Source organism: Uranotaenia lowii, chromosome 3 (assembly GCF_029784155.1).
Source record: "Uranotaenia lowii strain MFRU-FL chromosome 3, ASM2978415v1, whole genome shotgun sequence".
In the NCBI taxonomy this organism is placed as follows: Eukaryota; Metazoa; Arthropoda; class Insecta; order Diptera; family Culicidae; genus Uranotaenia; species Uranotaenia lowii.
Genome location: NC_073693.1, coordinates 318,065,828 through 318,092,708, shown reverse-complemented (window position 1 = coordinate 318,092,708; position 26,881 = coordinate 318,065,828). Strand labels below are relative to the sequence as shown.

Here is a 26,881-nt window from a genome sequence, read left to right as displayed (position 1 = left end):
ATGAAGATTATTTTGGTGATTTTTGCCAGTTTGGCTGTTCTACAAATAATAGCTGCTCGTAAAGCAAACAGTGAACGTAAGTTGATAATCTTTCCATCAAAGTTCAATTTTATATTAATTGATCGTGATCCTTATAAATCTAGTTGACTGTCGCCCAAACGAATCCTTTTCCACCTGCGGAACATGCTACGAGAGGGTTTGTGGAGTTTCGGACTTTCCGATCGCTTGTCCCGAAATGTGTTTCAAGGGATGCTTTTGCGATGCCGGATACATTCGGAAGCAACCCAATGGAGCCTGTATTACCGAAAAACGTTGTTTGGTTATTGGTTAAATGATTGGTTGTAAAATTTGAGTCCTTTAAAGAAAAATAAAACAAAATTCCAAGTTTTTCTTTCAGATTATCATTTAACATTACTAATTAAATTTTTGATAAATTTCTTGAGTTAGTAAGTGAAAGCCAGATTTCAAAACAGTTGTTTATTATTTGAACAGTGATTCAAAACAGCTTCGTTTTTAAAAATCGAAAATAATAATAAATTGAATAACACTCAACCAGTTGAATAAACGATTCATCTACTTCGATGCCATTTGGTTTCAATATTTAAGCACTGGACTTTCAAAATATATCTCATTGAAGTGTTTGTTGCACATCTTAAACATTCCATCATGAAGCTTCTTTTGGTGATTTTCGCCACATTGGCAGTGCTTCAATTAACAGCCGCTCGCAAAGCGAACAGTCAACGTGAGTTGAAAATCGACAGTGATTTATTCAACTTATAAAACTCGATATATTTATCATTTTTCAGTTGACTGCCGGAAGAACGAAACTTTCACCAGCTGTGGATCATGCTATGAGAGGGTCTGTGGAGTTCCGGACATCCCTAGGGTCTGTCCGGATGTTTGTATTAAGGGATGCTACTGCAATGCTGGATACATTCGTAAGAAGCCCAACGGAGTCTGTATCAAAGAGAAAAAATGTTTAGCCATGGGGAAAAAGATGATCAAAAAAAAATTTGATAGGGTTTAATGAAAATGAAATTTCAATCAATTTGAATAAGATAAAATTTTGAAAAATGAACATTATTTCTTGTTCCAAAGTGTTTTTCAAATAAAAATCATCAAGTTTAAAACTCAGTTTTTATTTTGATAGAAAATGTGTTTGACTTTTACTTTTGCTCACTTACTTACTTACTTACTTACTTACTTACTTACTTACTTACTTACTTACTTACTTACTTACTTACTTACTTACTTACTTACTTACTTACTTACTTACTTACTTACTTACTTACTTACTTACTTACTTACTTACTTACTTACTTACTTACTTACTTACTTACTTACTTACTTACTTACTTACTTACTTACTTACTTACTTACTTACTTACTTACTTACTTACTTACTTACTTACTTACTTACTTACTTACTTACTTACTTACTTACTTACTTACTTACTTACTTACTTACTTACTTACTTACTTACTTACTTACTTACTTACTTACTTACTTACTTACTTACTTACTTACTTACTTACTTACTTACTTACTTACTTACTTACTTACTTACTTACTTACTTACTTACTTACTTACTTACTTACTTACTTACTTACTTACTTACTTACTTACTTACTTACTTACTTACTTACTTACTTACTTACTTACTTACTTACTTACTTACTTACTTACTTACTTACTTACTTACTTACTTACTTACTTACTTACTTACTTACTTACTTACTTACTTACTTACTTACTTACTTACTTACTCACTTACTTACTTACTTACTTACTTACTTACTTACTTACTTTCTTACTTACTAACTTACTTACTTACTTACTTAAATACTTTCTTACTTATTCACTTACTTACTTACTTACTCACTTACTTGCTTACTTACTCATTTACTTACTTACTCACTTTCTTATTTTTCTTTATTAATTTCTTTTTACCTTGAAAATATTTTTTGGGAGAAATTGCTTCTTCACAAATACTGATCTCAAATAAAACATCTGTACAAACTGTTTATTGATGTTTGCACAGATGTCCAGAATGTTTAAAAACAACGTTCATTTCGTAGAATGCCTCAAAGAACGTTGAGCCCTACAGCAAATCACAGTGATGAAGCTTCCCATATTGATTTTTGCCACCTTGGCAGTGCTGCAGCTTATAACCGCTCGAAAAGCTTATAGCAAACGTTAGTTCAAAAGTTCAGAAGATCAATTCAAGTCAACTTATTAAATCGTTTTTTTTTGTTTTAGGTGATTGTTGGGCTCACGAATCCTTTACAACATGTGGATCATGCATTGAGAAAGTTTGCGGGGTGCCCGATATTCCGCGGGTTTGCCCTGCCGTTTGTCTGAAGGGATGTTACTGCGATCAGGGCTACATCCGCCGGAAGGCAGATGGAGCTTGCATTACGATCAAAAAATGCTTGGCGAATCCTGTGATCAACGGTTAGTTAAAAAATCATGGGAATTCAGCTGAAGAATAAAAAAAATGTTCTTCAGCGTGATTGATTTGTGAGAGGAAACTTAAATATATTTAAATAAATGTAAGATATCCGAATAAAGTTTTTTGAAAATTTAATACCACAAAAATGAATGTCGAATGAACAGTCTCTAAAAATTCAAAAAGGGAAATTTGAACCCAGATGCAAGCAATTTAAAGCTGTGGTGCGGTCAGGTGGATTCCAAGCAAGGTCAACCAGAGCCGGAGTCTTGTCAATCAGAGTTAAGTTCTTGTCATCCAAAGTCGAGGTCTGGGCACTAAGCAATTCAAAACCAAATATTGTCCACTCAAAGTCAGAGTCTTATTATATAAGGAGTGTGTTCGAAAAAAATGTAACACTTTGTTTGTTTGTTTTGTGAATAACTTTTGAATGCATTGATGGAAATTGATGAAATTTTTGGTGAAGCTACTTAGTAATGTAATGTTAAAATGAGCATATGTTTGTGATGTTCTATCAAGTAGTTTTTGAGATAGAGTCCAATGAAGAAGTTCATCGACTTCAATTTTTGGGCGCCACGTGCGCCATCTGTAATGGATACTGTGGACCACCCTTTTTCCAAATCATTGTTATTGTTGTATATACAGTTGCGTTCAAAAAAGAATGAAATCGCATCTTCATGCACCCACTTCCAACTTTGACAAGCTGTCATTTCTCTCACGGTTGATATTTTTTCATGAAATTTTCACACAATTTAGTTCAACTATCCCACTAACGGTAAAAACAAAATTTGAAGTCTTTACTATGATTGGAAACAAAGATACAGCTATTCTCGTAAAAAAGGGAAAATTGGGGTTGCTTCACTTAATTTGTTGTATCTTTGACAATTTTCATTGAAATATCTTGAAACTTGGTTGAAAGTTGTAAAAATGTTTGGTCTAGTACCAGGCCAAGTTTTGTTAAAATCGATGAACGCAATCGAAAATGGTAACGGGTAGAAAAAGAGGTTTGGTATGGAAAACATACTAATCCATGTATTATTGGTTTTTTCTTCCATAAAATCAAGATTTATCGCAATGAATGTTGTTAATTGATAAAAACTTTATTTGTGCTTTGTTCAGGAATTTAAAATTTTTCAACAGAGTTCAAATTAAGAAGAACAGAATTTCAGAAATGACCTGCTTACTATACTGATGAACAAATTTGATACACACGATATGATCCGACGATAGTACAAAATTACTCTAAAAATATTTGATTTACTCATTTACATACGCCTTCAACACAATAGCATGTTAAACATGTGTTCGAACTTATTGAATTCCCTGAAGACAGGAAAAAACTAGAATATTGCTGTAAACTTCATTTATAAACATGTTAACTGTTTCAACCATCGATAATTATAGATGATCAACCTAGAACGCAATAATGCTATACATCCTTGCACAAATTAATAGAAAAAAAACTCGATTTTAACAAGTAGGTTTGGTCTTTTTTAAATTACATGCATTTGTAGGCGATTGCACTGCGGGACAAACCGAACTTTGCAATTACTCTAAGCAACGGTGTATGTGGGTTTCCCTGTTCGAGACGTAGTATTTCCAAATTAATATTCAAATAATGCATTCCCTGTAAATATTCATTCATCCAATTGGTTAAACATTGCCTTGAATGTTTCGAAGGCGATGTGTCTCTGAGCTATTTCTAGTTCAAAAGAATTCTCCGTGAGAGAAACACCAGGAAAAAACGGTAGCTTAGCTTAGCTTTGTTGACTACAAAACACCAGGAAAAAACGGTAGCACCATGAAACTAATCCTTTTGGTTGTTGTTTGCTTGATAGTTTCACAGATATCGACTGCCCGGAAAGTAAACAGTGCTCGTGAGTTTTAAAGTATTTAAATATTTCATCTTATTAAACATTTTGTTGTTTTGCAATAAAACCTAGGTGATTGTCGATCACACGAAGCATTCGTGCAATGTGGACCATGCTATGAAAAGGTGTGTGGCATTCCATTCGTACCGGTTCCCTGTACGAAAATTTGCCTAAAAGGTTGCATCTGCGAGAAAGGATACGTTCGAAAAATCGTCGATGGAGCCTGCATTTCGGAAAAATTATGCAAGTTTGTTTAGGGGTTTTCTAGTGTTGAAAACAGATGAAATAAAAATGGTCTTTTAATATAAAAGTATTTCGAAAAAAAACAATCAAATCTTTTTTTTATAAGACAAGCATAACTGTTGAAGAAAGTGAATCGTATATGAGATTGGTTGGAATTGAATGACTGATTTTTAACATATTCACTAAAAGTTATATTTTCATACATATTATCATGATCTAGATAATTTATTTTTCCGAGATACAAAAATGACAAAAATGAGAAAAATGACAAAAATGACAAAAATGACAAAAATGACAAAAATCACAAAAATGACAAAAATGACAAAAATGACAAAAATGTCAAAAATGTCAAAATGACAAAAATGAGAAAAATGACAAATATGACAAAAATGACAAAAATGTCAAAAATGACAAAAATGTCAAAAATGTCAAAAATGTCAAAAATGACAAAAATGACAATTATGACAAAAATGACAAAAATGACAAAAACGACAAAAATGACAAAAATGACAAAAATGACAAAAATGACAAAAATGACAAAAATGACAAAAATGACAAAAATGACAAAAATGACAAAAATGACAAAAATGACAAAAATGACAAAAATGACAAAAATGACAAAAATGACAAAAATGACAAAAATGACAAAAATGACAAAAATGACAAAAATGACAAAAATGACAAAAATGACAAAAATGACAAAAATGGCAAAAATGGCAAAAATGACAAAAATGACAAAAATGACAAAAATGACAAAAATGACAAAAATGACAAAAATGACAAAAATGACAAAAATGACAAAAATGACAAAAATGACAAAAATGACAAAAATGACAAAAATGACAAAAATGACAAAAATGACAAAAATGACAAAAATGACAAAAATGACAAAAATGACAAAAATGACAAAAATGACAAAAATGACAAAAATGACAAAAATGACAAAAATGACAAAAATGACAAAAATGACAAAAATGACAAAAATGACAAAAATGACAAAAATGACAAAAATGACAAAAATGACAAAAATGACAAAAATGACAAAAATGACAAAAATGACAAAAATGACAAAAATGACAAAAATGACAAAAATGACAAAAATGACAAAAATGACAAAAATGACAAAAATGACAAAAATGACAAAAATTACAAAAATGACAAAAATGACAAAAATGACAAAAATGACAAAAATGACAAAAATGACAAAAATGACAAAAATGACAAAAATGACAAAAATGACAAAAATGACAAAAATGACAAAAATGACAAAAATGACAAAAATGACAAAAATGACAAAAATGACAAAAATGACAAAAATGACAAAAATGACAAAAATGACAAAAATGACAAAAATGACAAAAATGACAAAAATGACAAAAATGACAAAAATGACAAAAATGACAAAAATGACAAAAATGACAAAAATGACAAAAATGACAAAAATGACAAAAATGACAAAAATGACAAAAATGACAAAAATGACAAAAATGACAAAAATGACAAAAATGACAAAAATGACAAAAATGACAAAAATGACAAAAATGACAAAAATGACAAAAATGACAAAAATGACAAAAATGACAAAAATGACAAAAATGACAAAAATGACAAAAATGACAAAAATGACAAAAAATGACAAAAATGACAAAAATGACAAAAATGACAAAAATGACAAAAATGACAAAAATGACAAAAATGAAAATGACAAAAATGACAAAAATGACAAAAATGACAAAAATGACAAAAATGACAAAAATGACAAAAATGACAAAAATGACAAAAATGACAAAAATGACAAAAATGACAAAAATGACAAAAATGACAAAAATGACAAAAATGACAAAAATGACAAAAATGACAAAAATGACAAAAATGACAAAAATGACAAAAATGACAAAAATGACAAAAATGACAAAAATGACAAAAATGACAAAAATGACAAAAATGACAAAAATGACAAAAATGACAAAAATGACAAAAATGACAAAAATGACAAAAATGACAAAAATGACAAAAATGACAAAAATGACAAAAATGACAAAAATGACAAAAATGACAAAAATGACAAAAATGACAAAAATGACAAAAATGACAAAAATGACAAAAATGACAAAAATGACAAAAATGACAAAAATGACAAAAATGACAAAAATGACAAAAATGACAAAAATGACAAAAATGACAAAAATGACAAAAATTACAAAAATTACAAAAATGACAAAAATTACAAAAATGACAAAAATGACAAAAATAACAAAAATGACAAAAATGACAAAAATGACAAAAATGACAAAAATGACAAAAATGACAAAAATGACAAAAATGACAAAAATGACAAAAATGACAAAAATGACAAAAATGACAAAAATGACAAAAATGACAAAAATGACAAAAATGACAAAAATGACAAAAATGACAAAAATGACAAAAATGACAAAAATGACAAAAATGACAAAAATGACAAAAATGACAAAAATGACAAAAATGACAAAAATGACAAAAATGACAAAAATGACAAAAATGACAAAAATGACAAAAATGACAAAAATGACAAAAATGACAAAAATGACAAAAATGACAAAAATGACAAAAATGACAAAAATGACAAAAATGACAAAAATGACAAAAATGACAAAAATGACAAAAATGACAAAAATGAGAAAAATGACAAAAATGACAAAAATGACAAAAATGACAAAAATGACAAAAATGACAAAAATGACAAAAATGACAAAAATGACAAAAATGACAAAAATGACAAAAATGACAAAAATGACAAAAATGACAAAAATGACAAAAATGACAAAAATGACAAAAATGACAAAAATGACAAAAATGACAAAAATGACAAAAATGACAAAAATGACAAAAATGACAAAAATGACAAAAATGACAAAAATGACAAAAATGACAAAAATGACAAAAATGACAAAAATGACAAAAATGACAAAAATGACAAAAATGACAAAAATGACAAAAATGACAAAAATGACAAAAATGACAAAAATGACAAAAATGACAAAAATGACAAAAATGACAAAAATGACAAAAATGATAAAAATGATAAAAATGACAAAAATGACAAAAATGACAAAAATGACAAAAATGACAAAAATGAAAAAAATGACAAAAATGACAAAAATGACAAAAGTGACAAAAATGACAAAAATGAAAAAAATGACAAAAATGACAAAAATGACAAAAATGACAAAAATGACAAAAATGACAAAAATGACAAAACTAACAAAAATGACAAAAATGACAAAAAAGACAAAAATGACAAAAATGACAAAAATGACAAAAATGACAAAAATGACAAAAATGACAAAAATGACAAAAATGACAAAAATGATAAAAATGACAAAAATGACAAAAATGACAAAAATGACAAAAATGACAAAAATGACAAAAATGACAAAAATGACAAAAATGTCAAAAGTAACAAAAAATGACAATAATTACAAAATTGTCAGAAAAGAATGAATAGAAAGTAGATAGGGTTTGTTTCGAAAATGTTCATAACACTTTTAAATGCGGTTGTTAAATAATTAATATTTTACCAAGAGACTAACGATTTTTCACAGGACCTTAACAAGAATTTTCAAGCACCATCTTTACGTTTCCAAAGAGTTCAACATCCTTTCATGTGGTTTAGTGAGGACAAACTCGAAGATCAAAATTCAGTGCTGCCGCAATCCGGCGCCCATCACGTTACTTGACAGTGTCTGTTATGATGAGAAAATACCGAGGGGCGTTTATTTCTTCCCTTGAATCCTTTTTGACGGGGCTGAAGAGATACCTACTAATACTGAAATCACAAAAGGACGCTTTAATTAAATCTCTCCCGTTTCTCTGATCTTAAGGTTGAGATACCTGCTGCCTCCCCTCATTTTCCTCTAAGATTCTGCTGCCAGGCAAGCGAAAAACCAGTCACGCTTCAAATCGACACGTATTATTACTTCCGGTGCTGATGGGCGGGATTGGCCTTTGCTGGAAAGTTCGGATTCAAATTAAGCGCTGTCGGTTAAAATTTTCAATTAATTGTAACCACTTTATTAGCTGCTCGGTGGAGCGTGTAAATGTGTTCCTGCTAAATTGGTTTGGCAACTTGCCGAACTAAAGTAGATAGCTTTATTTTTTTTTCAATTTTAATTTTATATCTGCCTTTAGAGTTAAACCATCACAAACGAATTTGAAGAGACACAAAAATAAAGGTAGAAGTTAAACCTAGTCACACTTTCTTTTAAACGTATACTTCTTTTAAAACTATTGTTCATGATTCATAAATTAGAGACTGGGGGATTATATACACAGTATGCCTGACTTACAAATAATAAAATCTTTCAAGTTTTTTTTCATCTTTAAACTATCGCTCATCAGTTCTCTCCGTTCAGAAAACAGAAATCAATTGAATCTATCTAAGACAGTACAGTAAATTCGGATCATTCCCTTAGAAAACAGAGACAATCTAATTACCCTAAGAAAGCCTTCGTAACAATGAAAGTCCACAGTTACCCCTTGAGCAAGAATTGTAAAACGATATGGGATGAATCTAGAATGGGTCAGCTCCTCTAGCCCTTCTTAAACTTGAGCAACAATATACTGATGGTGAGGAAGATCAGGATCCAGACGGTCGTGGAGGCAAAGCCGATGTAAACATTAGGGTTCTCGATGTGCCAGCCACGCTGCAGCATGGAGCGAAGGGATTCGGTGGATTTGGTTAGGGGCAGGAAGACGGAGAAAATCTTGACTACCGGATGCATCCCTTCGATGGGCCAGATGATGCCACACAGCATCACAATCGGCAGGAAGCTGCCCATCGCCATGTAGGTGGCCGACCGTTCGTTATCGCAGGCGCAGGACACCACGAAACCTACAAGAAAAAATATGAATGAGTTACTCCGCAATTTAGCAATTAATACTTTCCAAGAACAAATAAATTATCAATTTATCAAATTTTAAATCAAAATGATAACATTTGTTGAGCTTGAGATATGCAAATGAAGTGGATGAATTTTTGGTGAGAAATATCTTTACCAGATTTTTGAAAAAAAAAATCTGATTCAATAAGAGCGGGCGTTTTATGTATCTTTTCAGTATTGACGTGTCATAGTTATCTGTTGTATGTAAATTACTAGCTCAAGAGCGTATAAAAAACAACAAACTTTCGGAGCGGATAATCAGGATATTACTTCTGTTAAAAAGTACTTCACATTTGGGAACTTTGAAGTTCCTTGATTTGAGACGAGACGAAACACAACTAAACATTGTCAATTTATTCTTTGGTGTTTTTGTGTTAGTTTTTCATGAACTGATCCGTAAAATATCTAAAACGCTGTATTGTGAAAAGTAAATATCTCAGCCCTTTTAAAAAAAGCTGATAAACAGTTTATATTGTTGAACACAGTTTATTGTTATTTTCTTCTTTAAATGTTGCGAAAAAAGAAAGAAAAATGGTACTAAATACATCTTCCTCTAACGCATTCTCCAACGAATCCAAGTAATCACAATAGTGCCCAATGTCACCTGAACTTGATAAATGACAAAAAGTTTATTCTTGAGCCCCAAGTTGGGAGTTAGGTGTTTTCAATTAGCGGAACCAACAAATTGCGGATCTTTCTAACTCGCTAGATCAATCAAAACCTAGCGGCAAAATTAAACCGCTAATGAAAAGAACACTGCTTAGACCCCGTTGGCTTTGAGGGCCTTAAAATGTATTTGAGCTGTTTTCATTAGAAATTACAATATCAAAAATTTTATAGAGGCTAGACATCACTACAGAATCGAGAACTGGGTTTGTTTTAATAAAGATAACTTGGACTAGCTCACTTTTTCGTCGTGTTTTGATCATGTCACATTAATTTAGTAGTTTAGCAGCTGAAATAATTTGAGAAACTTTAAATTAACTTTCATTATTTTTTTGATTTTTCTCAATATTTTTCAAAACTTAAAACACTTTGAATTCTTCATTCAATCTATAAATAATTGTTTCTTATATTGTTCTTCCAATTATTCACATTTTCACTAATATGCCAAATGTTGAAACTTACGGTTTCTTCCGGCGCGGCGTCCGAACAACAGCAGACTTCTGCTGCCGCGAGCAGAACGAAAACATTGTTTGTTTTGGTTCCTCATGCTATGCCCAATTCGCAATCGAGAACAATAGATCAAGTATTGCTGCTGACAGGTAATGATAAAAAACGCGGTACAGACACGCCAAATTTACAAAACTTACCGAGTAAGTTATTTTTACGCAACCGAGAGTTTTTTGACATTTACTCTCTCTTGCATTGATTTTTTTTCTTATTTTTTATGCATCTCAAAAGTTTTTTCCAGAAAACTTTGAGTTGAGTAGTTTTGAAGTTGTCATTTTGTTTGTGTTGTGGAAGTTGTTTTTGGTTGGACGCTGCAATTTCGTTTTAATTTCTGCCGGAAAATGGACCATTTACTGGAGCAGTTGGACGCCGACAGCCGCAAGCGGGTAACGGGTGAGTGTTTCTTCCGATGTACGGAGAAAAAGATAATTTCCGGTTCCGGAAATCTTTCGGATATTTGAAACCTAACTATCAGCTTCCAATTGAGGTTCACCGGGGAAACGCTATTAGATTCGTTCGAGTATAGTTTAAGACTTTTAAAAGGCAATCTACAAAACAGAATTTAAAAGGAAATTTTGAAATTGATTGGTAAGATAACATTAACATTTGGTATTGTTTATTACGCATCCGAATTGATATTTTAGGTTAGATTTCATTGTAGTCCTTTTCACTGTCCGATCATCAAAATTTGCATTTAATGCTTTCTTTTTCATAATCCAGGAACTTAGAGTGGATGATGTTCAATTTTAAAAATGCTTCCAAAGTCATCAATGGAAAGCAATCGTAAAAAAAAACGTAAAACGTCTGATGATAATTAAAGGGCAGTACTATGCCCCAATTGTTATTCCAAATTTAGGTAAAGTATTTTTGCAAAAACTGTTTCATGTATGTGAAGTGATTGTTAATCTGTTTTTAACCAATGTGTCCTGCATGATTGGATATCTATAAATCTAGAATTAAGAGGCTCAAACGTCATAAACTTCCTAACCGCACGGTTATTGTATATTCGCTTCAATACGAATATTTTTTTGTTTTTATTTTAGCAACTGTTTATCAAACACCTAATTAGTTTGATTTGCAACTATTTTAAAACGATGTTTTTAAATGTTTCAGATGCATTCCAACAGCACAAAATCAATCAAGAGATTTTGTACAATTTAACCGATGAAGATTTAAAGGATATCGGAATATTTGAGAAAGGGTTGAGGTTAAGAATATTGACTCACATAGCACGGAAGGAAACACCACTTGTGGAAACAACAGTTTTTCAAAACGAAGTTCCCCATCGTGAAAACGAGGAACCAGCTGTTATTAAAAAAGAGGTAAATTTTAATATTTGTCGTTAAATGAAAATATGACTTAATTTTTTTTGTTCTTTTCTTTACAGGTAATCAGATTAACTCTTGAAAAAAATGTGTCGAGTTCTAACTGATTATTTTTTTGGAAAAAATATTTTATAAGGGCGGTAAGTAGATTATGAATTAAGACATCACCATGATAAAACAGACCAATAAATGCCAAATGGCCAATTCATGTATGAATCACGATATAATTGAACGATAGTTTAAATTGTTATGTATTTTGCAGGTATCCATCGTGGCAAGAAAAACACCAATTGGATGTAGGTATTGTCGACACTTTTCCACAGCTGGCAAATTTGAGCATTCCCGATTCGCCGAAAGAAGTATGCATATTTTTAAAATCAAACCTTATCTCACTGTTTCTATTATTTCAGTCGCATTTCTTTTGGCGTTTCGGTGGAAAAGCCTGTGGAAGCCATACTGGCATGATTGAGTGGCGCTGTCGAAATATGCGGAAAGGTGTTGATAACGACAAGAAAAAATTTCTACGCAAAAAAACGGGAGAAGAAACACAATATCCCAGCTATTTGCGAGACGATGCCGCTAAAATTGCCATATTACAACCAATCAGCTACAATCGCCGCTTCATAACTGAAGGCATGGAAAATTGCCAACCGTTGTTGAAATGGTTAATCAACTTTAAACATTCCGATGCGGTAGAAATAATTCAAATCTTCCCACATTTAATCGCGTACGATGGGGATGTAGTAAGTATTGATTTTTGTTATTCTTTCATAATTCCATAAAGTATTTACTTGTTTTTTATTCACAGATACGGAAAACCTTCGAAAATTTAAACCCTGGATATGACGCAAACGTTAGTTTGGACCTTACGCTCCGTCGGGGTCTTATAATGATCGAAAGTGGCTGGGATTCAGTAACAGATGGTAATGTATCAATAAGTTTCGAATTCTGTTTGTATTTCGTTTTTGAATGAAATTTTCATTGGGTTAGCAATCAGTTTTATTTAATTCAAACATTTGCTTAGAAAATATTTTATTTTTATTTTTTCATTGGGGTTTAAGCGATAATTGCTTACCCATCTTGGTTGAGTCGAACATCAGCTTTTCGTTGGTTTCTTAAGTTTTTTTTTCGATAGTTAAGTAGCTGCCTGAAATCTAAATCTGATCCTATTTTTTAGTGCTCATTAAAGGAGGCCTTAGGCTCATCAAACTGCTCTCTAACCAGGGGATAAAAAAATGTATAGAAGAGGCATGTTCGGCAGACGAAACGCTTGCATCTCCACTGATCAAATGGATACCGGTATGGAAAAAAATTAATCAATTGATTACCTTAAGTCTTATTCGTCTAAACATGTGAACTGCAACAAAAATTAATACAATCTAAAATTTCTAGCAAAATCAACACTTCACCGCTCGGGATGCTGTAGAGGAATTCGTTATGTGGTATACAGGCAGCCAATACCGTCTCATCTGCGTCGGTACTCCCGAAGAATCCGGCGAATACTTCACTGTATTGGATAAAATCATCATACCTTGCGGATCGTCGGGTTTGACCGCGCTAGACACTTTGCTGAAATCCTTCCAACCTTTGAACATCAAAGTACCACCCATCCTGCAGAAGTTGTTCGACCTCATAGCCATCACAACTTGGAGAATTTTGAAAAATAGTAGCAGGATCATGGTCCGAAGAGTCTCAGCGAGGCTAGACGAATTTCAGCGAAGTCATACGGCGCTCACATAATACGGCATTATATTTACTACACCCCGTATTCGAATTAAAGGTTCAGCAGATCCGTTTCGGAAATCTTTTTAATATACGTCGACAAAGTTGTTAGGATTGTTATCGCTTTACATATATCATTTCTCCATTGTTAATCATCAATAAATTAAAAAAGTAACTCAAATATTTGCCAGGAATTTAAATATCACTACCTAATTATTTTATTTTTTCCTAGTATTGAATCTACTTCATTTGGATTACGTTAATATACTAAGATTTCTCATTTTTATTACCCCCATACAATTTTACGCACCGGCTAGAAAATGTAAAAAAAACGTACTGTTGAGTAAAATGCATTAAACTCAACGTTCAGTAAATCACACTAAACTTAAAGTTGAGTTAAATGCACTAAACTTACCATCAAGTCCCTGCACTTTTTGTCCAAGTTGCGTACAAAATCCTCACTGTTGAGTTTTTTATTTTTACCGTGGATATTTACATCATCACAAGGTTAAGCTTGACTACTCAGATTGGGTTCGTGATAATACAACAGTGTTGCCAGATATTCTGGGTAAGAGTATCAAAGTACTCATTTAGAAATGAGTACTTTCTCGGTTAAGGAAGATGATAAGTGGAGAGTAAGACATATAGAAATCGCTAATGAATTGTGTAGTTATGTTATGACTAGACTGACGAAACATGATTAAAGATACCTTTCTGAAAGAAAGGCAAAAACTTTTCGACTATTCAAAAGTTGTGTTATACGATTTGAACATTGCATTTTTAAATGTATAAATTCTTTGAACAACTTGATGACTTCACTACACTAGGGATGGGCAACCATTTAAACTAACGGACCAATTTTAATTCAAAATCTTCTCGGCGGGACTCACTTTAAAAACATCCTTCAATTATTTGCCCAACTCTTTAGATAAGGGGTGATACGGTCAAAATTTGGCCAATATCAACTTGACGTATTTCTTTCAATTTTGCATTTAAAAAACCTGAAAATCCCTCATTTTGAAGGTGTGTGTGTGTAGAATGTTGCTCCTATTTTGATTTTGGAATTAACTCTTCAGTTGTCAAAATGCCGTCCAAGGAAGAAGAGCAGCGTATCAAAACTTTGCTCGCGCATCGCGAAAATCCGAGCTACTCGCACGCAAAGCTGGCAAAATCTCAATAAGTTGCCAAATCAACCGTTACAAATGTAATTAAAATGTTTGGGGAACATTTATCGACAGCCAGGAAGTCTAGATCGGGGGGAAATCGAAAACCGGAAGCCGCTGAGACGACAAAGAGAGTTGCCGGTAGTTTCAAGCGAAACCCTAACCTCTCTCTCCGAGATGCCGCAAATAAGCTGGGTGTATCGTCTACAACCGTGCATCGAGCCAAAAAACGAGCCGAACTATCGACTTACATGAAGGTAGTGAATCCAAATCGCAATGATAAACAAAATACGACGGCCAAAGCGCGATCCCGGAGGCTGAACACGACGATGCTGACAAAGTTTGACTGCGTGGTAATGGAAGACGAAACCTACGTCAAAGCCGACTACAAGCAGCTTCCGAGACAGGAGTTTTATACAGTAAAAGGAAGGGGAAAGGTAGCATATATTTTCAAGCACATGAAACTGTACCTGTGACTTGAAAAGCAGCATTTTCATAGCTTCCGGGACTGTCAACCAAGAAATTTACGTTAAAGAGTGTTTGAACAAACGTCTGCTGCCTTTCCTGAACAAACACGGTTGTTCCGTTCTGTTTTGGCCGGATTTGGCATCTTGCCATTACGGTAAAAAGACCATGGAGTGGTACGCCGCCAACAACGTGCCGGTGGTTCCCAAGGACAAGAACCCTCCCAACACGCCAGAGCTCCGCCCAATTGAGAAATACTGAGCTATTGTCAAGCGGAATCTAAAGAAGACCAAAAAAACTGCTAAGGACGAGCAGCAATTCAAGGCAAAATGGCTTTCTGCGGAGTAGAAGATGGACAAGGTGGCTGTACAAAATCTGATGGCAGGGGTTAAGCGTAAGTCCCACCAATTCGGATTTGAAAAAGCAGAAGCCTAACTGAATATTTTTCCTGAATTTTAAACTTATTAAACTTGAAAAAGAAATTTAATTTGATTTTTTTAAATAACGATTTCACCGGTTTACACGCGTTTTCCCTTGACCAAATTTTGACCGTATCATCCATTGCATAAGATTTTGTAGTCGCCCAAGACCTACAATAGGTGGGGCATAAGCCAAAAAATGTTCTGAATTTTTTTCTGAGAGTCATGAAAACGGTTACCCTCCGTGGTGCAAAAAAATCATAGATTTCAGTTATCAGGATTAAAGAAAAGAGGCTTAATAGCAGCACTTTTTTCAAACGAACGAGAAGCTAGTGTTTAGCCATTTTTAACGAATTTTTCCTGGTACTCTTCAAAACGGTAACTGTTATTCCCAAAAATTATAAATTGAATGTATTATTTCAATGTTCATTGCCTAGCTATATTTTTGTTTGTATTTTCAAGATCGAGATCTTGCTTTGCAAAGTTAAAGTTCCATACTTTAATCATACCATTTAATCAAAAATTTACACTTTGATCATTACCAAAAATACTCTGGTGAAACATCGAAACGCTTAAATTCGTCGTTTTTGGTCAATTGTTTATGTAAAAAATTACAATTATTTATAATACTTTACTGGAAAAAACTACAATTATTTATAATATTTATTGTATATGTACAGAGGTACAGTACATATACAATAAATTTTTAAATGAGAAATGTTTATATGAATTCCAATATTTTAAGAACTCGAGCATGAAACAATATGTAAACAAACAGTTTAATATTAAAACGTACATAAACTATTTGATAAATTTTTTTGGCATTTTGTATATTTATTGTCTTGACAACATATTCTAGCTGTGAGATACAAATTTCAAGTTTTTTTTTATTAAAACGTAATGAAAGCGCAAGCGAGAAATTTTTTTTTTGAAGTTCTTGTCAAATAATTTGTCTTTGTCATATATCGTGAGAGCAATCATGTCCATCATAATTTTTTCAAACTATCTTTACTTGTATTTATTGCACTAGAATTTGCGTAATTCTTACCTTTTAAAATTTTTATATATGTTCAAATTTGAAGTAATTTAGCTCTGATGTGGTCTAGTGGATAGGCTGGCGCGAGTCTGGTAACCCAGGCGTACTGGGTTCGAATCCTGGTATCGGCAAGAAAAACTTTTGGGTTCGAATCCCATTAGTGGCCGACAGGTAAGATGCGTTTCATTGTAAAAATAATTATATATTTCAGAGGGAATCCATCTGGGGTTAATCTGAAGAGACTATTGCAAGCGGAGTGGATTGCCAACCATTGTAGGTCTCTGAAGGTTGGATGCCTTCCGTCGACGAACCATCGGCCGTGGAAGCCTGAGAAGAAATTCGAAGGCCAAGCCACACAGACATAGGCTGGACCTTGCTACCCACGGGGGAACCATACATACATACATGTTCAAATTTGAAGTAACAATATAAAGGTAAAATTTGTTCTTGATAGGCGAAAGTCGCCTCAATGATGTGGAAACTCTTTAGACAAACGGAAGATTTAGTTTTAGAAAGAGATTTCTGCTACCGCATATACTTCTAATAATTTTTTACTTTGGATGAAAGAATGCTTGATAGCAATTAGTGGCAACATTTTCGCTGTTCCGCTTCCTGCTTCAAATCTCTTTATCAGCCAGAATATTGAGATCACATATAATCTGTTATTTAACGGTGCTTGATCTAAGTTTTTTTTTCCACAGAGCTTGCGTTGCAAATAGATGATTTTAAACTTGTTATAGATTTTTTCATTAGGGTAAAAGCAAATCCTGGATCTCATGTAGTTTCGCTTTAATAAGTAGCGACACATGCGATTCTTGAAGACTTACCGAAACACATCCCGCAAAGTCCGGTCATAATGGTGAGCAGCACCACCCACACGATCTCGCCCCGGTTGGTAATATCGAACACGTAGAAACTGAACACGATCACAAGTGCGGTCTGGAAGCACATCACCAGAAACTGGGTAGTTACATGGGAGAACAGGATTTCGATACCAGTAATTCCCGATACCAGGCATCTTTCAAGGATACCCTCGTTACGCTCGATCAACATAGCACCAGAAGTGAGCGCCACCGACAGGAAGAAGATGATGCTGAATGGGTTAAACCAAAAATTTAGAAGTAAATTAAGTTGGTTTGATACAATGGCTGGTGGACTCACGTCAAAATGACACCAGGAGCAGCAAAGTCAGTAAAGTTGGGTGAAATCTCTCCGTAGATCGGTTGTTTCCACTGGATCGGAATCCTTCCATTTGATGGGTTGACTTCACAATCACTTAGGATGCTCTCGATGAATGCAAAGTATGCGTACTGAATATCTCGATAGAGAAGTGTTCCGATCTGTTGGTCTTTTAAGATAAAATTTGGACGTTAGACTTGATAAAAAATGGTATAGACTTTACTACTTACTAGACATATCCATGGTAACAGCCATGCTCGCAGCATCCAAAGTCCACTCCTGAGCGTTACGAATGTTTTCCGATCGTTCCACCAGAGCTTCCGAATAGTTATGGGAAAATACCAGTGAAGCCCATGCTTTACCTCGACTGACTTGCTCCCTGGCCATATCTTCCGTTTCGAATAGTTGCTGAAATATTTTAAACAAACTTTGTTGTAGATTTGTTGAATCCAAATTTTGTATAAGAAATACATACCACATCAACGCTCCGATTCCTTAGATTCGCCAAATAGCGACAACTTAGCAGGGTGTAGTTACATCCGGTATAGGCGGGACATTCCAGGGTCGAAGACATATTGGCCAGTTCCAGTTCGTGATTCGTGACAGCAACCCGAAGACCGGTTGGATCATGTCCGATGGCCCAGCAGAAGAGGATAATCTGTGCGACCGGAAGTCCAATGATGAAAGCCATGACACTGAAATTGCAACAAACAATGAAAAAAATTACATTGCGAGGATTGAATTTGTTGAACCCACCCAACGTTACGCCACATCCACAGGAAGTTCTTCCAGATGAGGGCTCCCATATGATTTGGTTTGAAAATCTTAAAGTACTCGATTAAGGGTGCTTTGACGTCTTCTTCTGGCGGCAAGGGAGGCGCCTGAATTTCTGGCGTTATCGAATCAGGACCCCGGGAAGACATTGATATGTTATCACCAAACTCTCCGGAAATTTCTCCGTGGTCATCTTCCGAGGACATATCCAGCGCCGGATTGGCAATGGCAGGAATTCTTATAGACTCGATCACTTCCTGAGCGATGGAAGACCTCCGTCGCTTGCCCATGTTCTGTAGAACCGAGAGCTTAAGGAACACATCTTCCAGAGATTCAGCCTGGTATTGAGCCAGCAGATCGGCAGGCGATTCTTCAGCAAGGAACTTTCCTCCTCGCATAAGCCCGATGACGTGAGCTTGTCGAGTTTCCTCGATGTAGTGCGTTGTGATGATGACTGTAGTTTGACCGTTTTTGACTATCTCTACCAGATGATCCCAAATGCTCTGTCGAAGAACGGGATCGACACCCACCGTAGGTTCGTCAAGGATCAAAAGCTCTGGCGAATGAAGTAAAGCAGCAGCCAAGCTCATTCGTCGCTGCTGTCCTCCGGATAAGTTTTTCACAAATCTAGAAGCATTTGGTAGCTGTAGCAGTTTAAGTAGGAATTCTGTCTTCTCATCGACTTGATCGGCGTTCATGCCACAAATCCATCCAAAATAAATTAGCGTTTCTCTGATTGTAAATTCTCCATATAGCGCCAACTCTTGAGGCATGTAGCCTATCCGGGGTCCAGGGACTCCCGATCCATATGATCCGGGTCGGCCACCTAGAACCCAAATTTCTCCGGAGTTCAATCGTCGACGTCCAACTATACAGGAAAGAAGTGTGGTTTTGCCGCATCCTGATGCTCCGAGTAAGCCGTAGCTGTAAGTGAAAGAAAGGAGGTTTCGTGAGTCATAAAGTCATAAAATTTCTTGCTAATACAAAACAAAATTCCGATCATTAGAGTACTTGCTAGGAAAGCCCAAACAGAAAAAATATTAGGTTTAGATTCAATTATAACGTTTGAAACCAAATCTTGTTATAGCATTCTTCGTTAGTGAATAACAAGCAGTAGAATTCTTCAATAATATCTGCAAACTTGTTTATATAAAGCTAAATTTGTTGAACCTCTTTTGATGCATATGACTTCTTTGTTTTATCGTAATCACCAGTTGCAGTAATTCAAAATTTAAATACCGATTTCATGAAATATTTCTAAATTTTTTGATTATTTTAACCGAACCACAATATTGAAGTCCCGGATCAACTCAACTCAGACTCTATGATAGTTTTATTATGAAAACTAGGAGTCAGAGGTTGACAATATATTTTCCTTAGATCAGTAGACTGAGTCGATTTGGGGTCATTTTCAAATTCCTCAATCCCTGGGATCTAAGAAAAACTATTTTTTGCAGAATTGTTAACCAACGTTTACATGTGTAAATTTAAACTTTAAGGTTTGTATATTAAAATTTAATATTTTGTACTGAAAAATCAACAAAATTTTGCTTTCTTTTGTGAAATCGAGCCTGCTAAGGGAACGTCCATAAATGACGTAGCTTTTTTTTCGAATTTTTATACCACCCCCCTCCCCCCTCGTAGCATTTCGTCACAAAGTCATAGACCCCACCTAGATAATAACGTAGCTTTAATAAACCCCCCCCCCCCCCACTTTTAAAAATCGATATTTAATTTAGAATAATACAAAAAATAACAAAAAAAGGGATAGAAGTTATAAATGAAAGTTTTAAAAAGCATATCAATCAGTCAAAAAAAAATCAAGCTACCTTTCAACAAACAGGTTAGCTAGTAAGTATTCAATCAGTTGCGTCGCTCCAGATTATCTCCATTCGGGATTTCAATGAAATCGTTGGGCAGCTTTCCTCCATCGTCTGTTCGGCTGGAATAATTGCATCTGCGATGTCAGCTACCTCCACCCACTCTCTATCGTCCTCCGGAGTGATGACCAGCACTTCTTGTCCTCTTTTGCCTACAATTCGCTTTGGACGAATCTTTCTATCCGAGGCTGGGGCCTTGTGGATTTTGCTATGCTCCTTTTGGAGAACATTTGAAGCAAAATATAAATTGCATTTCTTGCATGTACGCTCCTTGATACGCTTGAAAGCAGTCGTGCAGTAGGAGTCAAAAGCTACATGTTCAGAGAGATTTAATTAGGCATAATTTTGCTCAATTTTGATTTTTTTTTCGATATTTAATCAAAGCTACGTAGCTTTACTTGAACCCCTACCCCCCCTCTCGTCACATCTCGTCACACATAGTTAAACTCCCCCCCTCCCCCTCAAATGCTACGTCATTTATGGATGTTCCCTAATGGTTTTTTGTCATTTTTTGAATTTTCTAAAGGAAATTTTCCGCTGAAGAACTTTGTCCAAGACCGTAACTTCGTATCCAATTAGGCATAAAAGTTATTAGCTGTTAACAGGGGTATGTCTTTTGGCATCGATAAAAATAAATTCAATTGGCATCACTGCTGGGGTCTCGCGAAGTATTGCATGAAAAGTAGTCATGCTATACCGCGCTAGGCACTCAACAGTGGTTTCAATAGAATTTACTGTTTATAAATGCAAAAAGACATGTCCTTATTAATCAGCTAATAAATTTTTTTCTGATAAAAAACGAAGTTACGCTCTTGGACAAAGTTCTTATGCGATAAATTTTCTTTATAAAAACACTAGCTGATCCCATACGAACTCCGTTGCGCTTTCAACTTGGAATATGTCATAAACAGTTTGTATGAAAGTCAATTGCCAAGCATTTTCCAGATGCACTTCCGAATTCATTGTAAAGTAATAATTGCAAAAATATAGGACGATCACTTTCTCTATTGTTTGCTACTAAATTTGAAAACAGGAATCAATTGACCGTGCCGAAAAAATCCCCGTGTATAAATTTCGACTCGATCGTTGCGTAGCAACGCAATTATTGCCTAAAAGTTAAACCCCTTTCGGTGGCCTTTTATACAATCTTTAATATCAAGCAAATTAAATAAAGTATTTATGTAAAGATGTTCATCTGTTTATATAAAAATGAATGTTTGACTGTCTGTCTATCTGTCTGTTCCCTATAGACTCAGCATAAACTGGACCGATTGACGAAAATTTGGTTTCGAGGACAGGGAATGGTTTCTATAATAGTTTCAGAGCCCTTCGACTTGAGAGAGGAGTGAGTTCCATACAAGAATATCATTTTATGACACAATCTGATTAATTTACATGCGACTTTCAAATTTTCTTCCTAAACATATTTAAAAACAATGAAATGATCGAAAATATTGGTTTTTTGGTTTTGTTATATTTAGATGAGTAATTATATTTAAAATCCCATCGATTAAAGGGGGGGGGGGTCTTTCCCAAGTTCATTGTTAAATGTTACAGAACATTGTTAAATGCTACGGAAGATTTTCAAACAATTATGATCAAATTTGGCATAAAATGAAGTTTTTTATGTTATGAATAATATATGGTACTATATCATCGTTTTTTGTAAAGGGGGGCTCCAATACTAAATTATTAGAAATATGATAAATTCGAAATATTTTCGATATATTTTTGATTATTATTAATATGTATTTCCATTCAAAACTAAAGACACTTTACTTGAAAGCGTTTGCGTTCATCAAACCTTTTTAAAGAAAAATATAAGCGAATTGACATCGTCACATCATTGGCCAAAACAGTTTTGCTTTTATTGAATGATACTTCGTATTGAAACACTCATCCCATTTAAATAAATCAGGGCTCTCATATAAAAATGAATGTTTGTCTGTCTGTCTGTCCTTTTTGGATTCGAAAACTGTTTATCCGATCAATGTGAAATTTGGTGTATAAGAGTTTTTTGGGCGATGGTTTCTATAATACTTTAAAATCACCTCGACATTCAGAATTTTTTACATCATTGATGATTTATTGTAATTTTGAACAAGTTTTGATACATTCAGATGATTTAATTTATTTAAATCCTTTCCAAAAAACAGATAACAGATCAGAACATATCACTAATGTTTATAAAAATCAATCAAATAATTCCAATACTAAAAGATCCCAATAAATCTAAGAATCAAAGATTTATGATCATTTATATTGAATCAGATAATTATTTCTATGAGGAAAAAACCAAACCATTTTCTTTCATGCAATTGAGTTAAGAATCATAAATTTTCTAAAAATCAAAACAACAAGGTCAAACTTTCAAATCAAGATACAAAGATAAAAAAAACGCAAACTATACCTACTTATTCGACAACTAAACTCAAACATTCCAACTCAACTTCAGCTTTTATTTCACTAAGTTCATCATTCTTAAAAATTTTGACAAATTTGCATAGTTTTTGGATGGTGTAGCAAAGCGCACCGCGTTGGCTAGTATCTAAACATTTACAGTTATTCGGATGCTTGAAATGCACTTCATAATCTGCTGATTTGTAAGTAAAAAAAATCTAGTATTTTCTTCTGATTTTTTATTGAATTTTTCTTCAGGTTTGTCCAAATTTGCCTTAAATACAATTTGAAATCAGCCGATGAATTTTGACGAAAATTTTTATTTTCAATTTTTATCCTTGGTTTTTGTTGAGTTATTTCTGAGGTTGATCAAAATTTGCCCAGATTCTTAGTTTTAAATTTTGAAATTAAATGCCCGGATTTTGCCAGGTTTTTGGATAAAATTGGCCGAATTTGTCCAGCCCAGATAAAAAAAAAAAAAAGAAAAATTTCTGGCAATCTTAGTCTAAAAAACAAAAAGAGGTTGACAGGATATAAAAATTCAGCTTAAAAATTTAGGGACTATTAGTTTACCTTTAAAATCTATGAAGAATTGGTTGACTCCGACACTAAAATGTAGCTTTGTGGTTTTGTTCTTTATAAAACCTTGGGTAAAATATTTCCAAGTTGAAAAAACAAAAAAAAAATATCTGCTTCGATTAATAGCATGAAAATATGTTCAACTACAATTATTGAGCTTAATTTGAAATTAAGTACTTAGTACATATAGCTTTCAAATGGGCTTTTAATTTGTATTTGTTTTCGAATTTGAGTTCATGAGATATAATGGATTTGCAAAAAAAAAATGAAAAATTATATGAGCTTAAATTGGCACTGCTTAAAAATATTTTATTTAGGCAATTATTTAATCGTTTATGAATGTTGGGCACATAACGGCTGATAAGTATTGTAATTCAAAACACAAAGTCAAATCGGAGTAATTTTTAAATAAATATGATTCTATTCTGTTATTCTGTTCTTAACTCAGTGTTTCTTCAGATACAGTTAATTGTTTCAAATCAAATTCGGAGGTGTGAAGATATGAAGTTATGAAGTGACAAAAGTATGTGAACCTGTGTAATTCAATTCAGAGCACTGATAATAATTTTGTTGTTGATAAAAATGAATTAATTTCTACCACAATCTTTAAATTGCAGATGTTAACGTGAAAATATTTTCTGAATTGTAATTAAGGTTTTTAATTCCACGTACCAAATTCAGATTTGGAAATGAGAATTTGACCCGTAAGTAAATAGTTGTTTTACATTCAATGTTTTCCGTATCTAATTTATAAACAGTCCAAATTCAACGAAGTTTTAAAAATTCCTTTTATCTTATACCTATACGTTTGAAATGAAAAAATGTAGCCCAGGCTTGAGAATGTCATTCAAATGAAGTTGAAAATCGTAACAGTCGCATGACGTTTCCCATAAAATTTCTCAGAGACTTAAATGACATTGACAGTCATGCAAAATATGTTACGCCGTGCCTTTGGGGAGATAAAACGCGTAATTAAAACAAATTAATGGAAATTAAAGCCACAAGTACCACGAGTTTTTTTTTGAATTGGAATGGTTTCCTAAATAGACCTTTCGGGTTAAATGCGCTTTCGGCCGTTTGACGAAATGGCCAACAAGACAATATATCTTATCAATGCATTCTGAAAGTGACACGCTTTGTACATAAGGCACGAAAAAATTTTATGAATTCACCAATTAAAAAAAAACTTAAAAAACCATACCAGGTTTGAATACCTTTTGGTGTAATATTTTGGCTTTTAAAATTATACGTAAAGAAGCTCAAAACAAATTGTTGGGTGGTTTTTGTTTCTTATTCAAATGAACCTTAGAAATGAAACAACTTTAAACTTTTATGATAGTTTTATAATGGTTTGAAAATGGAATAAGGGAGTGTTTTTGTATGCTTCCATCATGTTTGTAAAATGCCGTTATCCTAAAATAACAGGTTAAACAGAATAAATATATGATTATTATCATCGAAACTTCGAATTTAAGCTCTAATTAACACCCTTAAAGAGAATTGAAGATCTCAAAACAGATTTGATAAAGTTTTTCTTATGGATGAGCTGCCTCCATCATTCGGCAACTCAATCTTTTGTTAATTCCATAAAATAATAAAAGAAAAAAAAATTATAAAACATCAGCTTTGTCGTATGACAGTAACCGTTTCTATCATTTCCAATAAGGCTGGCACAAATATCAATTTCTTCTTTTGTCACCCCCCCCCCCCCCTTCGAAATTTCAAAAAACCCGAAGGGGGAAATAAATAAAGTTTGAAGTAATTTATGTAAATTTCGATTGAAAATTCCAATATCTGTAAGATTAAAAGACCAAAAAACAAATAGGTATAAGAAAATGGATGTTATTTCACCTTTTGTTTTCTTGATTTGATTGAATTATTCGGTAAAAAATTACTTGATTGACAAGTTTTGTGCAACGATATAGTATGCAATTTTTTTCGCATACAAGCTTCCGTGCAATTTATTCCAATTTGTTTGTTTTTCGCATTATTTTTTATTGTCCCCCCCCCCCCCTCGCGATGTTCCAACTCCGAGTGACAAAAGAAGGATTTGAAATTTGTTCCGGCCTAATATTATACGGAAATATTGCCAAAAACATAAATAGACGCATTTTACCCGCACGGTTTGAGGTTAGGAAATTGTGACAACAGTTATAAAAAAAATCGTTTTTTTTAGTCTGAAGGAGATTTGAACACAAAAATAACTCCAATGTATAGGAAACAGATGTGTTCTTATGTGAATATAGTTTTTGTACACATAATTGTTGTTCCCCCTAGTTCCGATTTTAACTTGCGACCCATGTTGTAAAAGGGTTTGACTTGTAGGTGATGAAAATTAGTGTCGCAAGTTCGCTAGTACAAGCGACTATTGTTAGTACCACGAGAAGTTTATTTTGCTCCAATCTCAACATGGGACCCTTCTAGTGAAAAAGTTTGGCTTGTAGGTGACGAAAATAAGTGTCGCAAGCTCGCTAGTACAAGCAACTAGTGTTAGTTCCGATAGAAATGAGTTTAGCTCCGATTCTAACTTGGAACCCTTCGAGTAAAAGTTTTAGACTTGTAGATGATGAAAATTAGTGTCACGAGTTTGCTTGTACAAGCTACTAGTGAAAAAACCAATAGAAATTATTTTAGCTGCTTGAAAACGTAGTCTGAAAGGCAACCCTTTTCACTAGAGGGGTCGGAAGTTTGAATCGTAGCTTAACTGATTTCTACCGGTACTAAAACTAGTCGCTTGTTCTAGCGAACTCGCGACCCTAATTTTCATCACCTATAAGTTAAACGCTTCCATTAGAGGTGTTGCATGTTGAAAACGGAGCTTTTTTTTTTCTCGCGGTACTTCACTAGTAGTTTGTTCAAGCGAACTCGCGACACTAATTTTCGTCAACTTCGAGTCAAACCCTTTCACTTGACTGGTGACTTTTTTCCGTGTAACATTCATTTCGAACGATATTCGCAAAAAGGAACTAAGATAAAACAGCTACATGACCGTCCGTTCCAATGACTGCGACTTTTTTCCGCCTGACAGTCAAACGACATCTGTAACATTTATCATCCCTGCTTAAGATTTTTATTATTTTCTCAACTGATTTTTCTTGAAAAATTTTTACCATTTGTACAGAATTAACTTCATTTCTGATATTTATTAATAAGAATTGAAATTTATGACCCTGGAGACTTCTCATTTTGACCCTGAAAGTTATTTTACAAGCGCTGTTGATGATTGTTTTTTTTTATTATAAGTACTTTGAGTAGAAAAAAATCCTGCAGAACATTCGA

General features: G+C 33.6%; 4 protein-coding genes across 10 annotated transcripts in view; 3 read left to right on the top strand and 1 right to left on the bottom strand.

Moving 5' to 3' along the window:
* Positions 1–344, top strand: LOC129753770 (chymotrypsin-elastase inhibitor ixodidin-like). Its single transcript, XM_055749617.1, has 2 exons — positions 1–76; positions 144–344. The coding sequence occupies exons 1-2, from the start codon at positions 1–3 to the stop codon at positions 329–331; spliced, it is 264 nt and encodes an 87-aa protein (XP_055605592.1). The 3' UTR covers positions 332–344.
* Positions 345–2,103: 1,759 nt separating this feature from the next.
* Positions 2,104–2,530, top strand: LOC129751881 (chymotrypsin-elastase inhibitor ixodidin-like). The gene is made up of 2 exons (XM_055747639.1): positions 2,104–2,197; positions 2,262–2,530. Exons 1-2 carry the CDS (start codon positions 2,122–2,124, stop codon positions 2,459–2,461), a joined length of 276 nt encoding a protein of 91 aa, XP_055603614.1. The 5' UTR covers positions 2,104–2,121; the 3' UTR covers positions 2,462–2,530.
* Positions 2,531–8,068: 5,538 nt separating this feature from the next.
* LOC129755004 (uncharacterized) lies at positions 8,069–13,871 on the top strand. The gene is made up of 6 exons (XM_055751300.1): positions 8,069–12,125; positions 12,248–12,344; positions 12,396–12,728; positions 12,794–12,908; positions 13,163–13,284; positions 13,378–13,871. The coding sequence occupies exons 3-6, from the start codon at positions 12,447–12,449 to the stop codon at positions 13,723–13,725; spliced, it is 867 nt and encodes a 288-aa protein (XP_055607275.1). The 5' UTR covers positions 8,069–12,125; positions 12,248–12,344; positions 12,396–12,446; the 3' UTR covers positions 13,726–13,871.
* LOC129755003 (ABC transporter G family member 20) overlaps positions 8,596–26,881 on the bottom strand; it is a 185,659-nt gene continuing 167,373 nt past the window's right edge. For all 7 annotated transcript variants that reach the window (XM_055751295.1, XM_055751292.1, XM_055751293.1 and 4 more), the window contains exons 4-9: positions 18,726–19,667; positions 18,445–18,664; positions 18,200–18,377; positions 17,952–18,138; positions 17,618–17,883; positions 8,596–9,438 (exon numbers count right to left, since the gene is read on the bottom strand). In XM_055751295.1, the coding sequence (XP_055607270.1) occupies positions 9,137–9,438; positions 17,618–17,883; positions 17,952–18,138; positions 18,200–18,377; positions 18,445–18,664; positions 18,726–19,667 (2,095 nt within the window). In that variant the 3' untranslated portion in view covers positions 8,596–9,136. The remainder of the gene's footprint in view (positions 9,439–17,617; positions 17,884–17,951; positions 18,139–18,199; positions 18,378–18,444; positions 18,665–18,725; positions 19,668–26,881) is intronic.

Excerpts from the sequence above, each read along its gene's own strand:
- LOC129753770 (XM_055749617.1), top strand. The coding sequence starts at position 1 with ATGAAGATTATTTTGGTGATTTTTGCCAGTTTGGCTGTTCTACAAATA. Across the intron at positions 77-143 it reads TCGTAAAGCAAACAGTGAAC|TTGACTGTCGCCCAAACGAA; the intron begins GTAAGTTGATAA and ends TTATAAATCTAG.
- LOC129751881 (XM_055747639.1), top strand. The coding sequence starts at position 2,122 with ATGAAGCTTCCCATATTGATTTTTGCCACCTTGGCAGTGCTGCAGCTT. Across the intron at positions 2,198-2,261 it reads TCGAAAAGCTTATAGCAAAC|GTGATTGTTGGGCTCACGAA; the intron begins GTTAGTTCAAAA and ends TTTTTGTTTTAG.
- LOC129755004 (XM_055751300.1), top strand. The coding sequence starts at position 12,447 with ATGATTGAGTGGCGCTGTCGAAATATGCGGAAAGGTGTTGATAACGAC. Across the intron at positions 12,729-12,793 it reads TCGCGTACGATGGGGATGTA|ATACGGAAAACCTTCGAAAA; the intron begins GTAAGTATTGAT and ends TTTTATTCACAG. Across the intron at positions 12,909-13,162 it reads CTGGGATTCAGTAACAGATG|TGCTCATTAAAGGAGGCCTT; the intron begins GTAATGTATCAA and ends CCTATTTTTTAG.